At 41.0% G+C, this 22,201-nt stretch overlaps 1 protein-coding gene across 2 annotated transcripts in view; it reads left to right on the plus strand.

The window, feature by feature from the left end:
* The first annotated feature begins 4,516 nt into the window (after window positions 1–4,516).
* The window catches only part of RIC8B (RIC8 guanine nucleotide exchange factor B), a 40,134-nt gene continuing 22,449 nt past the window's right edge, over window positions 4,517–22,201 (plus strand). For both annotated transcript variants that reach the window (XR_005828020.1, XM_040595225.1), the window contains exons 1-3: window positions 4,517–4,667; window positions 7,852–7,899; window positions 18,977–19,585. Coding sequence is in view for 1 of the 2 variants with exons in the window: in XM_040595225.1 (XP_040451159.1) it covers window positions 4,581–4,667; window positions 7,852–7,899; window positions 18,977–19,585 (744 nt within the window). In the remaining variant the exon portion in view is untranslated. The remainder of the gene's footprint in view (window positions 4,668–7,851; window positions 7,900–18,976; window positions 19,586–22,201) is intronic.

Here is a 22,201-nt window from a genome sequence, read left to right on the forward strand (position 1 = left end):
GATCAGGCATAGGCTATCTTATCTATTTTATTCTTATTCAGGTTACCTTCAGGCAAAATTGTCTACATGTGAAGAAAGTAAGTCATGTGAGGAAGCTTTTTCCGTAGCCAGTCTTTAGCAGCTGGAGTTTTGATGTGTTTGAGACCAAAGTCCTACTTTTGTTATTGAAGATGTTTAAATCAAAGCATTGATTTTGGCCAATTAATTATTAACAAGCATAGAAATATTTGTCTCATCAAGAATGTGACAAATCAGTATGAGAAAGGCAGTGTCACTAGAATAGAAAAATCTACTTTCTCTTCTCCAGTGAATTCCAAATATCTGCATTGCATTGCGTCTGCCAAGAGCCCACTGTGATCCTGTGCACTCATTCATTATTGAACATTGATCAACCTCCAGTTACCTGACGGACTGCTCACCATGACGTGCCATGGTGTCTCCAAGGGGAGCCGTTTGTGGGCAGAACTGACCAGTGAGTCAAAGCTGTGTCTTTGGAAGGATCAGGTGAACCCCTGCACTACTCAAGGGAACCCTGAAGCACTTCCTCATTTTTCACAGTAACTTGTAAAACCAAATAAAGTCTAAACCCCATCAACCGAAAGAGAAGAGAAAATGAGACTACTTTAATAAACAAACATGCCATAACCTTCAACACATTTGGGGACAACTCAGTTACCCTGATTTCAAGAGCTCAGGGAGACTGTTCAGGAAGGAGGATGGATATCAGACACAGTGTCAGCCCCATAAATAATAAAGACTTTCTGAGTGGGGAACTGCAACGCTGTGTGCAAAGTCCTGGGGGGGAATTTTGACCAACAGCAGCACCACAAAAGTGCTCATAAAAAAGTCACAGAACATCGTCAGTCCCATAAGGCCCTAAAAGTCTTTTGCAAAGAACCTCCACAGTCTTTCTTTCCTTTTTTCTTTTTAATTAATTTAGAAACTTGTGTTGATACCATAGGAGTCTGCATGTGCACTTCCAACTACCTTTGAACTGCTTCCTGATGAGGGCTTTGAAATTTAAACTGGACATTCATGGGGAGCAATACATAGATTACCGAACACAGCTCTACAGAGGTCACCATCACCACCTGCATCAGAAGCGCTGCAAGGGAAAGCAGGCCCCCTCCTCAACAACCACAGGTCAGAGCCCACCTTATTAATATAAACTACCATGACTTTCAGGTCACAAGGGTATATACCAGGCTGTGAAGTGCAGTGGCTCATGAGAGGATGATAACCTCTGGGTAGAATGGCTGGTTAGCTGTAGAAGAATGGCTGCAGAAGCATGGCCTTAGAATCTCTGAAGATCTGCACAATCCAGGCCCGGTATTAGAATAGGCCCGTAATCAGAACTGTACTGAAGTTGCTGTGCTGAAGCTAACACGAAAGGTAGCCTTGAGCTATTCTTGAATCCTGAGACCAAGTAATTATGTTGTGCCAACAGGCCGTGGCTGTAACAAGCTACAGCTGCTGGGAAAGCAGGTGCAGGGCCAAGAAAGATAGGGACCGGTCTGGGAATACAGGGAGTAACAAACTACAAGGCTGAAGCATAGCAACACAATTAGCTACATGGATAGAATGCTTATTTTAGTCATGATAATTAGGGGTGTGAGAACCGCGCGCGTTTAGAGACTACTAACCAATTATATTTCTGCTTTACAAATATGCATGTGTATCGGTTCTATATAAGTAGTGTTAGAAACTAATAAAGTTGAGCAAGATGCATAACTCATATTGAGCATCTTCTTGACTCCAGCGAACCCTTCTTCCAACAGTTAGCGGCAAGGATCTCCTAAATCATCCCTGTACAAACTGCAAAATCTCCTGAGTCAGAGCCTGCAACCTGTTAATTAAGCCTTTCCCTTGACAATGGTAACTGAAACTGCTGTTTCTTGCCTAGCCACATATTTATGTGTATATAAATATGTGACTACACAAATCTTTCTGAAGAAGCTTTTATACCACATGCCAAAATACTCAATGTCATTTTCACTTTATCTTCCCTTCTTCTACTTTTTTCTTTTTCTTTTTTTCTCGCTCACCTTCTGTCTTCTCACAACAAATACACGTTTTATTAAAACTGTAATCTTCCTCATGGTCTAAAACATACAACAAAAATAGACAATACGTAATATATACAATACAGTAATGTATATTATAGCATGACTAACATAACATATATAATACTTTTAGATAGATGTATACACACACAAACAAACATATATGTATATATGCACATAAAAAGCCATTACAATCCTTCAAGATTTTTCATTACCAGGTAGAAAAAAAGACTCAGCGGGAGAAGAGCAGTGAGAACTCCATTCACTAGCATGAATCCTGTTTTTGTCAGGCTACCTCTTGCTGCTAAGGTCATCACCCTTTGACAAAAATGGCCTCTGACCTCTCTAGCCCCACAATTCTCTCGTGACTGACCCTGAAACCCATGAAATTCAGGGGCAGACATTGCTTGGAACGTTTAGATAAAGCTGACTAACATGGGAAGGGCTCATGGTATGCACCCATCTGAAAAGGTCTGGCAGTTCTTTGGTAGAGGATGCAATCTGTCCCCCTCTTTCACTGAGATCCTAATCCTTCATATGCTACATAAAGTGGAAACTAAAAAGCACTGATGATGAATAACAATGCGCCTTTAAAGGGCAGTAACAGTTTCCTAGTCTTTATTTTTTAGTATTTTTAATTTTAAAAAAATTTATTGGCTATGTACAAGAGAAATTAGTGTTTTGCTGTGCTGTAAGTAAATCTAGGCAGGCTTATGCTCTATTATAGAGTTGTAAATCAAACAAGCTAAGGATTATTTTTGCTGGGTTTTTCTTAAAAGCTGCATTAGTACACACACAGACCTGACTCAGAAGAAATGGCTACGCATTTCGGGCTGGATTTTGTTACTCCTTGCAGTCCAATGACCATGTTGTTCTGGCTTTGTATCTCAGTTCAACCCATTGTGGCAATAAACCCCTAACCAGAAAATTCAGATCCTAGTTTGAGTCTGCATCTTAAACACACAGAGGCATATACCGACGTGTCTTGGCACCTTCAGCGCTCTTTGAAGCCACCGTTCATCTGCAGATGGAACCTCACTGCCCCTGTGAAGCCACCGTTCATCTGCAGATGGAACCTCGCTGCCCCTGTGGTATATTCTGCCATGGAGCTGATCGTCTGAGATGAAAGGTTTATCTTCATGACCACAGAGTACCTCCTGAATTGTTGCTGAAGGAATAAATACTTCAAGGAGAGACTGGCCACATCTCCCCAAAGTTTTATTATCATGGGGGTTTGTTAACTTTAAGAAACTGCTTTCTGCTCTCTGGACAGTGAATTCTGATTATAGGGCACCATAATTATGGAAATACTACATGTCTTCTCAGTGTAGTTTAAACCTACAGTCTTGCAAAGCACTTCAGAGATGTAGTGTACCTCTGCCCTGTTGCGGCAGGCTCTGCCATGCAGCCCCCCCGCCACCCCGAACATAGCAGCGGCCTGGTGCAGGCATCTCTCCTCTGCACCGCCCCGGTTGCTCACACCCACATCAGCACCTTCTGAAAAATATATTGACCCCTCTGTGAAAGGATACATGGCCAGTTTTGGGAAGGCAGCCATGCTGTCCCTCAGAGAGGGGGGTTGTCTCCACATGGGAATGGAGAATTTTCATGTACCACCACCACCACTCTGGCTGGGCTGGACTTGAGCAAAAGGGGTTTGTTTTGCTGCCAGACATTACAGTGAAGGCTCACATCAGGCAACAGACACGGACTTTGCCAGTGGTGGAGGCCCAACGACACCGGAGCCCTGATTCTGCCCTGCGCTGCCCCTGGGCTCAGGCTGCCAGCAGGCGCCGTTTTGTGCAGGCCCGGTGGGCAGGGTGGGGGTGGGAGGCAGCCCTGCCGCCATCATACACTGGAGTGTCTGCCCTGGGCTCAGAGGCAGGTGCAGTGAAGGCACTGCAAAATGCTGTGGTGTCACCGCTTTGCCTAAAAGTTTGAGCAAAAGTGGCCAGCCCTTGTTTTGGCACGCTGTTTGCCTTGTGACAGGCACGGTAAGCACAGGGCAAGTCGCAGACAGCGCACAAATGGACAGGCATAACGAGGAGGGCATATGTCGGTGTGTGCTTCGTGCCACCAAGCAACCCAAGGGCGCTCTCCGGGACAGCGCGGCCCCTCGGGACTCGAACACTCTCTCCATCCCGCTCCGCCGCCCTTCTCGCCAGCCGCCGTTGGGGCTGCCCGCCGCGGACTACAGCACCCAGCGTGCCCCGCGGCACCAGAGTTCCGCAGATCCCGCCGCGCGCCGCAGGGCCCCCCGCTTAGCATGCTGGGAGTCGTAGTCCGCTCGTCGCTGTCTCCAGCCAGCGGGACCGGGCGAGATGGCAGCCAATAGGAGAGCTCGGGGCTGCCCGCGCCGCCCTCTCCAGCCAATAGCGCTCGAGGACTGCCTGCCAGTCCGGGCGGTTTCCAAGGGGACCGGTGCGTCACGTCACGTCAGGGGGCGCGGGGTGGGAGGTCAGGGCGCGGCGGAGCGGCGGCTGCTGCCGGCGGAGGAGCGGGCGGCGGCCGGCGGGCATGGAGCTGGGCGCGGTGCTGGAGGCCGTGGAGGGGCGCGGTAGCGCCGAGGCGGTGGAGCGGGTCCTGGCGCGGTACAACGAGGAGGTAACGAGGCGTTGGGGAGGGAAGGCGTTGGGGAGGGAACAGCGCAGCAGTACCGGGGTGGTGAGCGAGGGCAGTGCCGGGGGAGGCCAGACTTGGCCGGGAGCGCAAGCCAGCCGTGTGGCGGGTAGATCAAGCCCGCCGCCAGGCTTGGGCCCCCCGCGCCTTCCGGCTGGCCTCTGCTTTACGTGCCAGACGTGTAGCGTAGCGGGTTATCGGCGATCAGCCTGTGGAAAGAGCTGTTCCACAGCGTAAGTTTGCCTCAGAAACCTCCTAACCTGCATATCCCTGGGGAAGGAGGCCGGGCAGTAACAGGCTGTGTGCCTGCTCACCCGGCCGAGGTGCCCTGGGTGGGCAGGCCGCTGCCGCCGGGTCTCGCTGCCGTGCGGGGGGCAGAGGCCTCTGCACCGGCCGTGGCAGCAGCCGAGGAGCAGCTCTCCGCTGGGAGGGCCCTGTGTGAGATGGGCTGCCAGGCCTCGCCTGGTGTTCCTGATTCTGGCCCAGCAAAGGGAAAAGGGTAGCCATCTGTAAGGGTTATGTCAGCGGTGGAAGCTCAACCCGTTAGGTATTAAAGAGTAAATTTAATTAGTGTCTACTGCCATTGCGGTACGATATGTGTATGCTAAGTCAAGAAGTGAAGGGATTTCCCAGTAATGTTGGGAAGTAGAAACAGGAGTGAAGTTAGGTGGGTTTTATTTATTTCCCATCTCTGGTAGGATCATTTTGATACCTAGATTCTAGTAGAGCAGTATAGTCTATTTGCACAGCTCACGTCTCAACCCATCAGGTTTTCTCTCTGTCCTTTGCATAGATACTTCTGTGACTGGTGGTACTGAGAGTTTTGCTTTGGATGTAATTTAAATGCAGTTGTGTTGAACTGACTATCTGCCGAAATTTAGGAATCTGTTACAGGAACAAACATTGAGGTTTTTAGTTAAAGATTCCTAGTGCTCTAATTAGGGGAAAAGCCAAATGAATGTGGACCGGTGAAGTTTATTCTTTGGTCTCCAAGACATGGCTTGAAGTTTGCTGTCTTATGTGCAGTATTTTTTAAGTCTTAACAATGGCAGTAACGGATATCTTCACTCAGATGAGCCTCTAGAAGAAGCTTGAGCAACAGTCTATACGTAGGTTGCCTTTGTGCACATGAAATTCAAATGCAGAGATTGACGCAGCTGCAGGGCACTTTTTCTGAAGGATTGATAGATCTGGAGTTCATTAGACACATCTCTCTTAATTTGCAGACCTCTAAGGTATAGAGGAAGGATTCTGATTGAGGGAACCTTTTATCTTCTGATCTGACTCTGGAAAATAACCTTTTGTTAAATGTTATCAGACAAAAAGTGCAGACAAACATTTCATAATTTTGCTGTACTGGATTTTATGCCTTCTCAGCAGCTTCCCCAGATGAATTTATTTAGGCTTAAGTTGAATTCTCAAGGACCGAGTGAAAGCTAGTGGTGTTTCTGTTCTGTCATTTCAGGTCTTTGAATGGAGTCTTGGAGTTATGTGTGCAACTAAATGCTTCTTTTGAAGTTGGCATGGAACTCTTTTAATACTGTCTCAATATGACATTTCTTTTATTGTGTTTCTTGTTAAGAAGTTTGCCTTAATGTTTCCTACATCTCTCTTTCTGTGGAGTGTGTTACTAACTCAGTTATATTGCCTGTGGGCCAGCAAAGGGTGGGCAGGATACTCCCAGATCTTTGCCCATGCCTCTTCTGTGCTTTAGGTTTCCTTAGTTTTTTCCCCAAATAACAATTTAAATATGCTTTAGTTGAAGAGAAAGGATGGATTAAGTGTAGTTTGAAGGTGCAGGTGGCTATAGAATAACTATAATGACAGTAATTAATAGGTCTGTTCTTGCTCCCTTGTGCTGTCCCATTTGCAGTGATTCTTCTGAATCTGTTCCTCCAGCATTTACACTACTTACTATTGCTACATTTCTGTTGTAAATTTCCAAAAATGTTAATGTGCAAATGCAAAGATTGCCTTCTGTTGGTTAATTGGTCATCACTTAATATTCACCTGCTTTTGGCTGGCATTTTGCTGAACTTGCGTTGTTCAGTAGTGTTATTGGGAGCCCTGTAGGAGAAAGGAGAATAATTACTTTCCTGCCATCCTCAAGGATCTAACTGATATTGGTAAACCTTGAAAGTCCAAGGCCTTTCAGTGTAATTGTGAGCTTGTGTCATGAAAGGCAAGAGGCCTGCTAATGTGCTATGGAGGGTCACTTTTGTTTTTCAGTCACTTGCATGATGTAGCAAGCTGTATATTAGAAGTAATAAAAATTGATAATTTTATTTTTTTAGAAGCAGTTCTTCATGCTTACTCATTTAGCTGGGAAGTTTTAAAATGTCCTTAAAATAACTGTCTGGTATTACTGCTTTCTTTGACTGGCAGAATAAACTTTGTGCCATATGAGTAATTTTTCACTAATAACATACTTCAGGGTACTAACGTGGAACTAGACTCAATTACTATTTGAAGTGTTTAACAGGAAATAAGTACTCATTGTTAGACCATGTCTATCTCATGTTCAGCTGTACCAGACAGTGTGTTTTGGAAATTGCCACAATATGAAAACTGGTAGGTTTTGTAGTAAGACTTACTTGATTTGTGCTACTTGTTTTCTGGGCAGGTTTGTAGTACAGTTGTTCTGGTTTGGGACACTTTAGGCTTAGTGCATTCAGAAGCCTGTAAACAAGAAGTGCTTGGCGAATAATCTGAGTAATAAGATATTTGTAAACACAAGGCTATAGCTAATGTTTTTCACTCTGTGAAGTGCTGTGCATGAGGTTGTTAACTCTCATCGGAAACACAGCTCACAGATAAAGGCTTGCTCTGCACCAGTAGTAATTGTGAAAGTGTTAGTTGGAGCCACTTACTGAAGCTCTTGCAGTTGGGTAGAATGGGAAAAGGACATCAGTTAACATGGTTATGGCCTCGTTATCTGAGGCTGGTTTTAACCAGACTTTTAAAATTTTGCAATGGTTTTGCGGGTGTTACATACTTGGTCATCAGTTAACATGGTTATGGCCTCGTTATCTGAGGCTGGTTTTAACCAGACTTGTCAAATTTTGCAATGGTTTTGCGGGTGTTACATACTTGGTAGCTGATGTTCATGTAAAAAATGCAAACTTTTCTTTTTCTTTTTTTTTTTTGTTTTTTTTTTTTGTTTTTACAGAATAGGACCATTTTCAGATTTGATCCAGAAGATGAAGACAAAAGAAAGGTGAGTAAAATAGGCTATTGAGCTGCGTACCTACTCTGGTTAGAAGTATAGAAAGGGAAAAGTATTATCTTAACTTAGCTGCCATTGTGAAATGGTGCAAGTAGTGATTATAAAGTTCTGCATTAATTCTTGTTTCTTCAGTGCAAAGACATGACACCTACCATTCCCCTTTTTTTCTGAAAGAGAAAAGCAAATTCCTCAAATATAAACACCTGTCTTGAATAAAAGTAGTAACAGAAAAGCCCATAAATAATTTTGTTGGGTACAGGTTTTGAGATGGGATGGAGGAATAAAGATATTCTTTTGTATATACTGAGTATTGATACTTGCTTTTAATCTAAAAATTTTGCAATACGTTTTTCCATTTTTCTCCTCAGCAGGTAGCAATATTAGAGATGTATTTCTTGTCTGTGTTAATACTTAAAGAATATTGGAGATTGAGCTGAAGGGATAAGTACAGAAGAAAGCTATGGAGCTGTAGGAGAGACAGAGGTACAGAAGCCTGTTAATCTGAAGGTAGCTGTAATCAGCAGAATGTGTACTGTGCATGTCAGGTTCCAAACATGGAAAATGTTTCTGTGTTATAGAATGGAGCTGTACAGGTGTGTTGGGGCTGAACAGGTCCCTTTAGACCCATCCACAGCCTTGCATTTAAAGCTTGGACATAGATTTCTTTTTCTTCCTGTTGTTATTTTTATGGTGTAATATGTAATGGCAAGACCCCGCTGTTCTTTTCTCTAACTAGTTTTTGGGCTGATTTGTATATTTATTCAGAAAGTGTTCATTAGTGAATGAGGCTGCATGTTTCTGCTATTTCTGATTTCAAGCTTGAAGTTTTTTTTCTTGCAGAAAGGTTCTTGCAAGATTCCTGCAAGGATAGCTTGTCTTAAATTGGACACACAAAAAATTGATTTTGCAAATTCTAAATGTTTTCAGGTATTAAGTCTTTCTGATATAAATGGGTGGGATGGTAAGTCTCTCCATCCTTTGCATTTGCAAAATCATCAGTTATGTGTACTGTAATCTTGAGTTACAATTCCTTATTACATGGATGACTCAAAGACCTCTTACCTTGGCTTTGTCTATGATTTTGTTTGAAGCTGATGTTCGGTGATGTGGTGGTGGACTGTGTATGTCCTTTTTGATTTATAGGAGAACTCAAATGGGATCTTGTTTTGTTTTTTCCATTGTGTTTGTGTTCTTCCCTCTCTTCCCTCCCCATCCTTTCTCCTTCTTTTTACATTGAGAATGAGGAAGTGTCTAGTCTGGAAAACTGAATGCTAGGTACCTGAGAACATAGGGAAGGATAATAGAAGCCAAGTTGGCTAATGCTGAGCAAAGACAATGAGTGTTGGGAGAGTGGAGGTGTGTAGGATTTTCTCTGTGTGGTTGGTTTTGGTTTGTTGCTGTGTTTTTTTTAACAGATACTCAACTGCATATGCTCGATATCCTTAGTATCTGTAAAACATTGAGCACTCTCCTGTCATCAGTTAAGGTAAAAAATAAAAATGCTTTCAATTGAAAGGTAAAATAGTACACACTTTTGGTGAGAGCAAACTACTGAAGTTATCACCAAAATTAATGGAGGTTGCTCGAAGACTGCATGATGTAGCTTCATGCTAATTCAGAAATGAGTTCAGTTTCTAATTTAGTAATACTAAAATACACTTGAGTGGATAGTATTTGTAGTTCTGCTGCTATTAGCTTAGAATGATTGCAGTGAAAGATTTTAGACAGAGTCACAATCCATAATGAAGTCATGTAGTAGACTTGAAGTTCAGCTATGGGAGCAAATACAGAGAAACATTGGAAACTTGCCATATAACTTGATGAATGCAATCTATAATTCTTACCAGTCTCTTGTGGCATATTGGATTTGTTCATGCCTAGGAGTAAATTTGCTTTTAGTTATTTACTCCAGCAAGTCTTACAGACTTTGTTGTAAGTCGTTCACGTCTATGCAAGAGTGCAACTAAAAGATCAACAATAGCAATGCAAGTTCTTTTCCTCTGCCTCACCACATGGCTTCAGCCATGGCCTTAGAATTATAGCAAGGTTGTTTCTGTAGTGTAATTGTATTGTAACATAGGCGTAATTGTGCTTTACACTTTTCTAGCCTGGGGAGAGGAGAACCCATATGTAGCAGTGCCATGCTGTAAAATAGAAAAGACAGGAAGGTCAAAACTCTGGCTTGACTGTAGAAGCTGGGTAAACAGGACAGCAGCAGTTGTTCTGCCGTAATATGGCTATGAAATTATGATGCTTGAGGCTGTGAACTGAATCAACAGTGAGTTTGACTGAACTCCAGGAGGAAAGTAGGTTGTGTCCCCTAGAAGGCAGGAAGAGAGGTAATGCTATCAAGCAGGTCTATCTGGACATAGCCACAGGACTTTAATACATCACAGGATAATAAAAAGCAGAAGATTGTAATGTGAGCTATTACTTGTCCTTGTTTTGTTTAATGATGCATGTGTTTGTATTGGCCTATAGGATGGGTGCTATATAAATATATACTGATATTTATCAGTTGGCAACCTGCGTTGTAATGTAAGGTCTACTCAGATACCAGGCAGATCAAGCTGGTGCCATTCCTTCTTAACGTCATATTCTGATAAAAAAATAAGAATTTCTGAAAGCCTGTTTTCAGTTTGTGTGTGTAAACAGTACAGAAATTGCCAGCCAGAGGTAAATATGTTCTGGGATAGCAGCTGAAATTAAGGCAGTGTGGTTGCTTCGGAGGAGCTTAATCAGCTCTGTTTGTCTCAGCCAGCCAAGAAGTTCTTCGTGGTGTTTTGCTGGGACAAAACACTTCCAGCAGCTTGGCATGGTTCACACAAACAGTTGGTTCTTTAGGTCTGTGCTGGAATCAACTCCAGAAAATGAATATCTGATAACTTGACTGGGCAGTCGCCTTGGAGAGAGGTGTTGGGCATAGTGTGTCCTTCTTGATGTGGCACAGTGGGCACTTCAGCTCAAGCCTCACATGTCCCAATACAAAAAGGAAGATATTTTTTTTTTTAGAACCATTTTCTTATTATTTAACAGCTTTGTTCTCCATTATTTGTACCTTGAGAGGTCAGAATCCTGCTTCTGTAGCAGCAACGCATTTGTGCTGTTTAGAGACTTAAAATGGTAAGAAAATCACAGCACTCTTTGTGTCCTGAAAATGTCTGTCAGTACTGGTTCCCTAGTTAGCCACAGCATTCCACAACTGGAAGGAGCTACAGCACCGTTTGCCTAGGTGATAAAACAGGAAAAGACCAAGAGAGGAACCAAAACTGACTTATTAAATTGGATGAAGATGCTGAGTTTGGGGGAGAAAGGGGGGTAAAAAAGGAAGCAGCAGCCAAATGTAAGAATATTACTCACCAGCCATGTTCTTAACTGAAATGGCAGGGTCTTCGTGATTGCCATATTTCCTTTTCAACTCCTTACATTTTGTCTGCTTCACTTTTTGTAGTACTTACCTGGTTTCTACTCTACTGGCTCCAGCTTAGTGTGTTCGTTCAGTCCTGTAATTTGAAGTCTGAGTTCATTTTTCTTGATTTATTGTTCAGGTTCAATTTGAACATAATGGATCTAAAATTCAAGGCCTCCTTTAGTATGAAGAAAATCACCAAACAGCATTGTCCCCCCACATTGCCAAATGTTTTAAAGGTGTTGAAATAGCTGATGGTGAATCATATCAAATGTATTGTGGGACTTTCCAAATTAAATTCATGATGTGTGGAGATTCCTTAAGGCTGTGCACTGTACCATATTTGAACTTTGGAAGGATGGAAGCAGTAAAGTATGTTGATGCAACAAGATGCTGTCATGGTCTAAGTCTCAGAAAAATCTTGTTACTGGCTAGTGCTGTTGACACTGTGACACTTCTGGGAGGTCTGGAGGTTCCTGCAGCCACAAAGGTGCAGAATTTTTCTCCTTATAGTGACTTTGTTACAAGCTTTTATAGTCTGTTAGTGTCCTGTAAAAATATCAAGCTCAAGCACTCCTGTGGGCACAGTATGTGGTATCTTAGCATTAATTGTTGTTGTTAATTGTTCTAACTTTATTGAAACCCCTTAAGGGAGTACCGGTCTGTAAGAGAAGAAAAGTTACTAAGTCTTCTTCATTAATACTAAGCATTTGTTCTAATTCCCTCTGGTTCTGCCCACTCCCATCCAACATTTTTCAGTTTTTACATCTCTTAAGATTTATGTCAAGCCAGTGAGACCCATTTGTCCTATTAACACCCTTCTTTCACTGCTGGGTTACAGACTTCATAAAAGCTTCTCCCTCTCCCTGTTCAGTGGAGAGGTCAAGGAGGGCTGCTGAGAGTGCAGCTATGCAGAATTTCACCTTTCTTTGACTCTGAAACAGGTGTTTATTCTACTGGTTCTGACAACGTGGATTACTGAGCATGTTCTTCACCTTACCTGCAAGAGTGCCCATCTAGCCTAAGCTCTCACGTGTTCAAACCTGTGACTTGAACTTCTGCCGTGTTAGAGCTGGCAGGCTTCTACCAAACAGGCTGACCTCCTGCTGTTGAGGGGGATGAACAATGAGGTTTTGAAGTGGAGCAGGCTGAAACCTCAAGGAATACAAGTGTACACCTTCCCTCTCTGCCCTTATCTGTCCACAAAGACTAGACAAAAACTGAGCGTGGCCTTTTCAGAGGAGGTTATCTAATTGTCCCATTATTCAACACAGTTGATTGTAAATGTTATATAAATGTTCTCTTGACTTCCAGAGAAAATGAAAGCTTGAACTAACATTTCAAGTACTTTTGGGCTTACTTTCGTACTGCATTGGATGCTTAACTCTAAAACTTCATAGCAGATTGAAACAATTATTTTATTCTTTTAATGCTGGTCCTGTTAGCAGTAATGATCAGCCAACATTCTTATTCAGCAATTCCAAGTTATGCCTCTTTGCTCCTGGAATCTGTTATCGCTGACTTGCCAAAACATAGTTTTGCTTTGGTTTCCTGCAACATTGATTTGCATAGTCTACTGAAAATAGAAGAAACACGTAAAATGCTTAATTTTGCCTTATATGAGATGGAGAGGAACTTGCGTTTTAAGAGAAGCTTCTAAATAATTTTGAGAGCCACTGAAACTTGGGAGTTGTAAAAATTCATGTGCAGCTTATTGTGGTTACTGCTAATGTTCCTTTCATCTCCCTGAAAACTGGGTAGAGTCTGCTCTGAATCTTCATGTTTGTAGTAAAGTAAAGGTAAGTTTGAGGAATAGATAGCAATATAGATGGGGTAAACAATAGCAGACCTATACAACCTTTTGGGGGAAATACAGTTCCTTGTGAACTTTGTATTTGGCACTACAGCTGATTTCATTAACCATTCTCACCACTGAACAGCTGCAGAACTAGGTTGAATTAAATTAAGAACGTACTTCTCTTGAACCCCTAGAGACAATTTAATTAAAATTGAAATTTGAAAATAATGAAAAACATGGGTCAGAAGACAAAGTGAACTAGAGCGACTTAAGCCAGTACATGAGAAGGAAAGTATGACCTGATACCACTTACGATGTTCCCATTCTCCTAAATAAATGTGCTCTGGCACATAATACCTAATGAAGCCAAAGACATGGTGGCTTCTGGTTCATCCATGCTAAAAGAGTAAGCAAGCACTCACTGTTGGGCCTGTGACTTTTCTTTCCCAGCTATTAGAGTGGGAAGGACTCATTTGATTTTTGTGGACCATTCTTTAAAAAGCTTGATCTTTGCTTAAGTTAAGCCTAACATGTGTAGTAAGAATTTCTTCAGTCTGACGTACTCGTATAGCTTCCTGTATGTTGCTATCACTTGCTATTAGTCAAGATGGATGTATTTATGCCTAGAAATATACAAAGAACATTGATCTTGAGAAATGAGCAAAGGTGATACAAAACCAAGCACACCACTCTTGTTCTGCCGTTGTAGGATTTCTGTTCTTGATTGACTTTTTTTGGCAATTTTATTACTAATATGCTCTGTCACTGGAGACAGTGGAAAAGGGGAACAATATGTATTTCCAAGTCAATTTGACAACAGGTTGTGGTTTTTCCTCTTGCTTTAATTCAAGCTTGTTTGCTAAGAAACATACCTCTTCTGGTACTTACAGCATCTATGGCATAATTCAAAAATAAAGATGCAGAAAAGTAAAGTATGTACACTATTTCTGTAATGTTTAGCAGAACTTTTGTTGTTCACCTTTGAATTGCAGCTTCTCTAGCACTGAATAATCTGTGTCCAGATTAAATGCTGTGTTCAGTAAAGCAGTGGTGTTTGCTTGGATTTGAATACTTGCTGAGTGGAGGCTATATTCTCTTGTTCCTGGTCTAATTCAGAGGCCTATATAAGTAAAGAGAATCATTTGCTGAAGAAGGAGAAGCAAATAAAGGGAAATTGTCTCCTTTTCTCACCAAGACATTTATTACTCTGGTGTTGAGAAGCTACAGTAAATTCCGCTGACATAACATAGCCAAAGTTTAGTGGTCTGTGAATTGAAAAAAGTGAATATAGGTCAAGTGTGCTTTCTAAACATCTTCAAACACAAAGAGAGGAGGTGGAAAAGGACCTTACGTGCAGGCATCCCCATAGAGCAAGGTCATGAAGTACCCTGTTTTTCACAAACACCTAGTACCCCCAGCTGAGGTTGAGCCTGGGAAATACAAGCACCTGCTAATAAGCACTTAGAGTGCTCCTCTCTCCTTCCTCGTGCATCCCCCGACCAGTCTAAGCAGCCTGTAAACAAAGATGGCGAAAGAAAATGGAAGTAGAGATGGTACCTTTTTGCCCAAAGCCACCCAAAAAATGTGTGGCTGAGCAAGGAAGAAAACACAGGTCTCTGGTATCTCAGGATATTGCTTTTTTTCTATAGGACTGTATTGCTTCTTAGCATCAAGCATTTATGCTATCGGGATAAAAGACTAAAGTGGATTAATGTTTTACTTGTCAAGACAAGATGACAAATGGGTGTTTCTGGGCTTTCTGTTTTAACATGCAATAAAATTTTACAATGTTTTGCCATTACTCACACTACAGTATAGACAAAAGGAATGGTGAGTATTGCTCACCTTACTATTGGCCTGAAAGCTGAGAATTCTTGAATTTCAGAGATATGAATGTATTTTATAATTTTTAAAAAAAGTTTAAAAAGGCTAGAATCTACCTTGGTTCTGTGGAAAAATATATGAAAGCCACATCTTGCTTGTTGCACAACTGATGAAAGTCAAACTCCCTTCTGAATGTTGAAAGGATAGAACTAAAAAAATGTTAAACTCATACAGCAATATAGGGGATAGCAGTAAAACTGTGAAATTAGGACAATAATCGTACGTTCTGTGAGTGGGGAGGTACCTTGCTGCCCAAATTCTTTCACTTGCTTTCATTTCCAACTGAATAAGTAACATCTGTGCCCTTTAGTTTATGCCATGCTAATGGCCTACAGGACAGTAGAAAAAGCACCACCTAAAGAAAATGGAAAGGGTAATAATGCTTTTATAGTCATATCCTTTAGTGTGTCTCTTCTCTCTGTGCATCACTTCTCTCACACCATCAAGGAGAAAGCAGAAAATGTGCTGTATGGCATTTTGTTTTAGTTATCTCCAAGGCAATTTCCTAATAGAATGAATTCTGTTTCCTTGCTTTGCAATTTTCCGTGGATAGCTCTTCAGCTATAATCAGATGCTCCTATTGACACTTCAGGTTGGCCAGCAGTGGTTCACTGTCACAGACTTCAGCAAGTTTGCAAGTGGTGGTACCATAACTCAGTGCTGCTTCCTTTAAAATCACTATTGCTGGCTCACCAGGGTCTAACTCCAGAGAACTTTGTCAGTAGTTCCTGCGTGTTTTTCACTTTTGTGAGTCTTAATTCTTAAAAAAATTGTATTTTGCTGTAATGGCTAGGAACCTTAGTACCTTATTCTTAAGTTTATGGTGGATTAGTTGTTAATCTAATATGCATAAGACTGTATAATTAATGCTTTTAAAAATAAACTCCAGCCTTCCTTATATTGTGAAATCTTTTATGCAGCCAAGGCTTCAGGAACATGTAGGAAATTAAGTACCTTACAAGCACACCAATGGTTTGGTTTTTTAAACTTGTAAGTTGCTAAATCTTAAAAAAATACTTGTGTTCTGTTTAGTATCTATCGTTAGTACAGCTATTGAGAGTTAAGAATCTTCTGTTAACTGCATTTCACTAAGATTTGAAGCCATGAGGTGATTTTTTTTATTTTTAATTAAATTGCAAAGGTAGTTTTCAAATGTATGGAGGGAGGGTTAGGCTTCCACCTCCTATGGCAAGTCAGTGGGAGTTTGGTGCCCTTTGGGATGTCCCCTGCAGTGCTTTTGACATTTTGCAGTGATGCTTCCATAGCAGCAGGTGGGTGCAACTTATGGGGGCGGAGAGGGAATCGGTCTGAATTTGGGAGGATTGATTTCTATGTAGTCAAATGAGCATTCAGGTTTTATCCAACTGAGATTAAAGACTGGAGCACCAGATGGAAGATGTATATGGGCTCTGCTAACAAAAATGAGTGGAAGCTCCCCTTAATTTCAGCGAGTATTGATTGGATCAGATACTTCATGAAGTGATCCTTGGTATTTAAAGTCCTAGAAAAAAAATTCAGTACTGTTAACAAAAAGTCAGATATGGTTTTGTGCTGTATTTATTTACTGGTAAGGCAGGCAGTCTGACCCACTATGTCTTTGAAGTGTTCATTCAGCATCTTTATTTGGGGAAGACTAATAATTTGGCTTCTTGTGCCGTTAATATGGTACTGCTACATAGTTCCCAACGAGAAGGAGAGTTGTGTTGGTGAACCAGTTGTTGAACTTGAGTAAATGATTACAGACCACCTGATTGCAGCTGATATCAACGAGGAAGACTGTAACTCTAATAAAAATGTGCTTGAACAGGGAACAGAATAAATGGGCCTTTGCTTGGAGTTCTCTGAACTGTCTGTTCAGACTCCATACAGGAGTAACTGTGTTAGTCCTCAAAACCAGGCTTCACAACTGTTGCTTCAGCTTGCAAAGCAAAGTTAATTGTATGGAAAACTCTCTTAACAATAGGAGCAAAATTCTTGTAAGGAATTGAGCTGTGACCAGATAATTTGACTGTGGATCTAGACTGGTCATTTTTTGTTTCCTAGGCAATTTTTAACAAACACTTGAAAGATGCCACCTTTGGAAACATTTAGTGCAGGTCTATCTTACTATGCTTAAGTCAGGGGGTTGTACAGATCTGTGGGAGGAGCCTTAGATTAATGTTGAAGAACTCTGAAAACTCTGTATTTAAGTGTCTTTTTTCCAGATACTTGTCTATGAAATCCCCACCGTAAGTACCTTTGTGCCTGTACAGATGGTCAAATGTGAGTTTTATGCTGTTGCAGTGCCTATAGTATTCTGACAAAGATTTCTCATGTTGCCTGGGTGATAGTAAGGGGTGGAGCTCACTCCTTGTTTTCAGGGTCTTACTGGTTTAATCTAGTGAGAGCTGTGGAGATGGAGTCATGGTCTTCATTCTCTGGGTGGTGCTTTTGGGTGGGCTTCACCGCGGGAGAAGCATACTAGAAATCATATTATGAATCCCTACTGTCTGACTTTGTTTGCAGATTGTCTTTTAACATTGTTGAAGATTTGTGTTTTCTCCCTTATTCTTCTGGAGTGTCTGTTCTAGATTTGCTTTAGACTTAGATCTTTTTTTTATTTATTATTTTTCTGGCTTTAATTGTCAGTGATCACAGTAATGAAATTTGCTTGGATGTCCCAAGTGGAACTTCTGTTTTGAACTTCGGGTCAGGGTGATGGGCTGCTGTGCTCCCTGCCTTTTTGTTGTGGTGGTGAAGGCTGCAACTGTAGAGACCGTTCCTCAAGAACTATTTTTACTTTGCTAGAATTTCTATGCTTGTTTTTATCACTTTCTTATTGGCATGTACTGCCTGAGACCATTATATGAATTTCAGGTCCTAAGCGGACTTCTGCACTAGTGCTATTCAGTTTAGTTGCTACGCTGGCTTCTTTGGTAATTTATTTGTGTCAATGGTCAAGACACAAAGCTTAGGGAGTGAGAAGCGGGTAGAGAATGTGTCCTGTGAGGTACAATGCAGTTTGTGTTGCCACTTACTTGGGAACTTCTTCGTAACTATACTTCTGGCTCTGATAGCCACGACTACTCATGTTGTCCTGAGCTTAACGCATAAAACCCCTATGTAGTCCTCCCTCATTAAGCAATCTTTTCTGTCCTGTCTTTTCTCCCTTTTGATTGATCATCTGATTGTCCATTCCTGTCTTATAAAAGGTAATTCTTCTATAATTCAGATGTTACTGTTCTGACCAGCAGATTCTTGGAGTGTTGTGTTTCCTTATGCTGAGTTTACATGATTAATGTTTGCCCCAGCAGTCATGTCGGTATTAAACTTCAATCTGTGTTGCCAAAGCAGCAGTTTTGCTGGTTTGGCAAATCTAGTACAGCTGGAGTCTTCCAATAAAATTGCGTTATGTTCCAGTGTCAGAGGTAACATTTCTAAGAATCTTACTGAGGATGGGAGAAGTCCATGGGTTAGATCGAAGTGGCAACACACATTACAGGTGTTACCGAACATGGAGTGTACTAATACTTGTGTGTTGAACAGCAGTTATTTTAGTTTGGTTTCTTTTTTCCCAGTCTCCTGACAGAAACAACCTCACCTTGTAATTCTGCAGGTACTGTAGGTGTCATTGTTATATTTTGATGTATTTTTAAAACTTCTCTCTAGCCTTGCTACTCTGGCTACTCAAGTTTTTAGTCCTGGCACTGAGAAAACTTTGTAACTGGCAGTGGTGGATAGCATCTGACATCTTGGCTTAATGCTTTTGCCAATATTGTTGATGGATTTGGATTGTATCCGTAAGGAAAACTGCTTTTGATGATCACTGGAGGTCTTTTGCAGTAGTTCATATTCTGAAGAGCTAATACAGACAACCTAGTCTGTCAAGTCAGCTGAAAACTCAAAAGCTATATGGAAGCTTAGCAAAAGTAGTTTCCTATGCCACCAATATTTTGATGCTAAAACTGTTCCTTTTTTGTTTGTTTGTGTTTGCATAGAAACTGTGTGAAGGAATTCTAAACATCCTTGAAAAGGACACAAAAACGTCATGTCAAGTTGCCTGCCTGGAGGCCCTCCGGATTCTCTCCAGGGACAAGAAGGTTTTAGTGCCTGTAACCACGAAGAGGAACATGCAGATCCTTATGAGGCTAGCAAAGCTGGACAGTGTGGAAGATCCTTTGGAGAGAGTGTCTGAATTTCCTGTTATAGTAGAAGCTTTAAAATGCCTCTGTAACATAATTTTTAATAGTGCTGTTGCACAGAAGCTCAGTTTGGAACTGAATCTTGCAGCTATGCTCTGTAGTCTTCTGGAGAAATGCAAGGACCAACAGTTTGTTGATGACATTAAATGCTTTGATTTGCGTCTCCTCTTCCTCTTGTCACTTCTGCACACGGATATTAGATCACAGTTGCGTCGGGAACTACAAGGTGTGCAAGTTTTGACTCGGGCTTTGGAAAGTTCCCTGAGTATAAGATGGATGGAAGAATATAAAGCAGCAGAAGATCGTGGCAGGCCCCCTCTATCTTTGCAAGAGACAGATTGTGCCATTGAGGCACTAAAGGCTCTTTTTAATGTAACGCTTGACAGTTGGAATGTCCACAGCGAGGTAAGGCTTAGCTAAAGTGTATTTTAAATTGGTTTTGTTTAGCCTGCCAGAGACAGAACGAGCAGGTTCTCTCTCCTTAACATGAGGCAGTTATTGTCCAAGCCCCAGAGCAACTGCTGCTGCTTTAATTTTGATTGAAGATGATTGCATTTTTCAAAATAACAGCTAAGGTTGTCTTGAAATTTTGCATCATAATTTATGTGCAGAATCAGTCTGAGAAAATTTGTGTGTCTGAATTCTGATTCTGTCATGTATTGATGATCTTGGCCTTTCAAGAGGCTGTCGTGTTTAATGGTTATGATTATTTTAATGCTTTGATGTTCAGTGCTTTGAATACCAAAACAACTTTTTTGTTCTTGTTACTACTCGGGCAAAAAATTTAATCTATATGGGTTTTTTGCATGTGTATACATATGCTGGGAGAATAGCTTGGATTATATAATGTGAGTTAGAGATATATGTTTTCAGATAAAAAATGCAAAGATGACTATTTCATCAGAGTCTTAGATTTCCAAAACAAAACAAATGCTGTTCAGTAATAATTAGCTGGTTAGGAAAAACTTTTTAATGTGTATCAGATGTTTACATCTCTGGAGATTGTGGACTACAGCAATGGGATAGTAATTAGAGTTGAGAAGTCTCCCTAGTTTTCTTCTGTTTTTCTGGGCATGATGATAAGCACATCAACTCGAATTTTTAACAAATAACTGAGGGAAGGGGTGGTATTGTTTTTAATATCTTTATCTCCCATCCTCCAGGCACCAGGTTGGGACTGAAATGAGACCTTTTAAGTCAAGTATGAGAACAAAATGCACTGTCATTGTTAGGTCTTGTAAATAAGATTTATCTTGTTTTTTCATTTTAACACCACATCTTTTTTTTTTTTTTTCCTTGGGTAAATGTGCTTCCTATGTGTTGCATCTCTAAATATATAAACAGAAATGATAACTTTTGTTGAATAACCCAGGTCTGTGCCACAGTAACAGTATTATATAGGGAATCTTCATTTTTAGGCCACATCATGTTATGTCTGAAACAGTGTTGTTAACTTTTCACTGGGCATTGTAAACATGTAGCATATAAAGCTAAGCAGAAGTTTATAGTAGTTAAAATTGACAGTTATTCACCTAAGTGCATTGAACTAAACAGCAAGTAAGACTTTACTCATAAAAGAATGTAAAACTTCAGAAAGGTCTGAAGCTTATTCTTTGTTTTAATGTCTCAAGGAAATGCTAAGTAAGAAATCCTGACATTTAAAATTGAGTGACTGGGGAGAAAGAATCAGAGAAGCTAATACTTTGAATTTCAAGGAAGTGTAAAGGAAGTGGGGGACTTTTCTCTCATTTATATTCCTGACTTAGACCTTTATAGAAAAATAATTTTGTCAAAGTAAGTTCTTTATATAGGTAAATGATTGTTTTGGAGGTAAAAACTTGAGTGGAGAAAAATTACTCAGCCAAGCATGTAACACAATTACATGAATGTTTGCTAGTTCAGAGTTTGAAAATTACCATCTTTGTGATTAAATTCTTCTGTGTGGAGGAAATAATGTCAGGTGTTAAGTTGGAAAGTGATGCTATATTACATGTTTACCTCCTGAGAAGTAAGCTCTTAAAATCTCGATCTTGAAGTTAGTATACTCTTACAAAATACTGGGAATCTTGAGAGATGAAAAGTCCAGTTTACTGCAGAAGGCCAGGTGAGAGGTGGCACACAGTTGTGGTGTTACCTGATGAAGTTTCTTGTGGCTGTTGTCTGTGGAATGAGGGAGGCTTCATCCCAGGAAAATTTCCTTCAGATTGGAGGAAATTCTGGTGTTAGTAACTATTTTTTTGGGTGGTGGTGGTGGTGATTTTTTGTTGGTTTTTTTTTTATTATTATTATTTTATTTTATTTTTGGATAAGCGTTTAAGACGTCTTGGGGTGGGAGAAGCTTATTTTGTGTTTTGAGATAACTCTTCAGTAAAAGTTCCTAAAAGCAAGGAACCTTTATTAAGGAGTTCTTTCCTAAGTGTAAACTGTAAGGCAGATATGTTAGGTGACATTCTGCTTAGCAAGTATCCCTGTGGAAATATTAATGATCTGTAAGAACAGTAAACAGCATGTTAATTAAGTGGGCTGAAGATGCAGAATTTGCAGAGATTACAAACAGTAGACAGGATGGAAAATAAAAGGAGAGCAGAGAGGTTAGCTATGTGGGTAGAAAACTTAATGAGATCCATCCTAAGGGGGAGAGAACCATTTGAAACACCAGTATTTAATGACTGGAGGTGGTTTCAAAGTAGCAAAGCCAGACAAGAGCCGCAGGTGGTGCAGTTGGCACATTTGGATGCTGATGTTACAAAAGATGCATTGGGCCTTTGTGCTAGGTCAAACACACCAGAACATATGATGGATGCCAAGAAGAGCTAATGAAAAAGGACGAGGACAATGATACACACAGTTAAATGATTGCAGTTACTGGTGTACTTTTGTGTGGCTGCTGTCTGGTGGGAGACTGGAAGGTGAAATTGCTTGGAGAGAGCAAAAGTAGGGCAAATAAGGTTGTTGAAAGTAGAGAAGTTATTAATGAAATGGAGAAAAGGTATCAAGGGAACAGAAGCAAGTGAATTAGAA

The sequence above is a fragment of the Falco naumanni genome, chromosome 5, assembly GCF_017639655.2.
Source record: "Falco naumanni isolate bFalNau1 chromosome 5, bFalNau1.pat, whole genome shotgun sequence".
NCBI lineage: Eukaryota > Metazoa > Chordata > Aves > Falconiformes > Falconidae > Falco > Falco naumanni.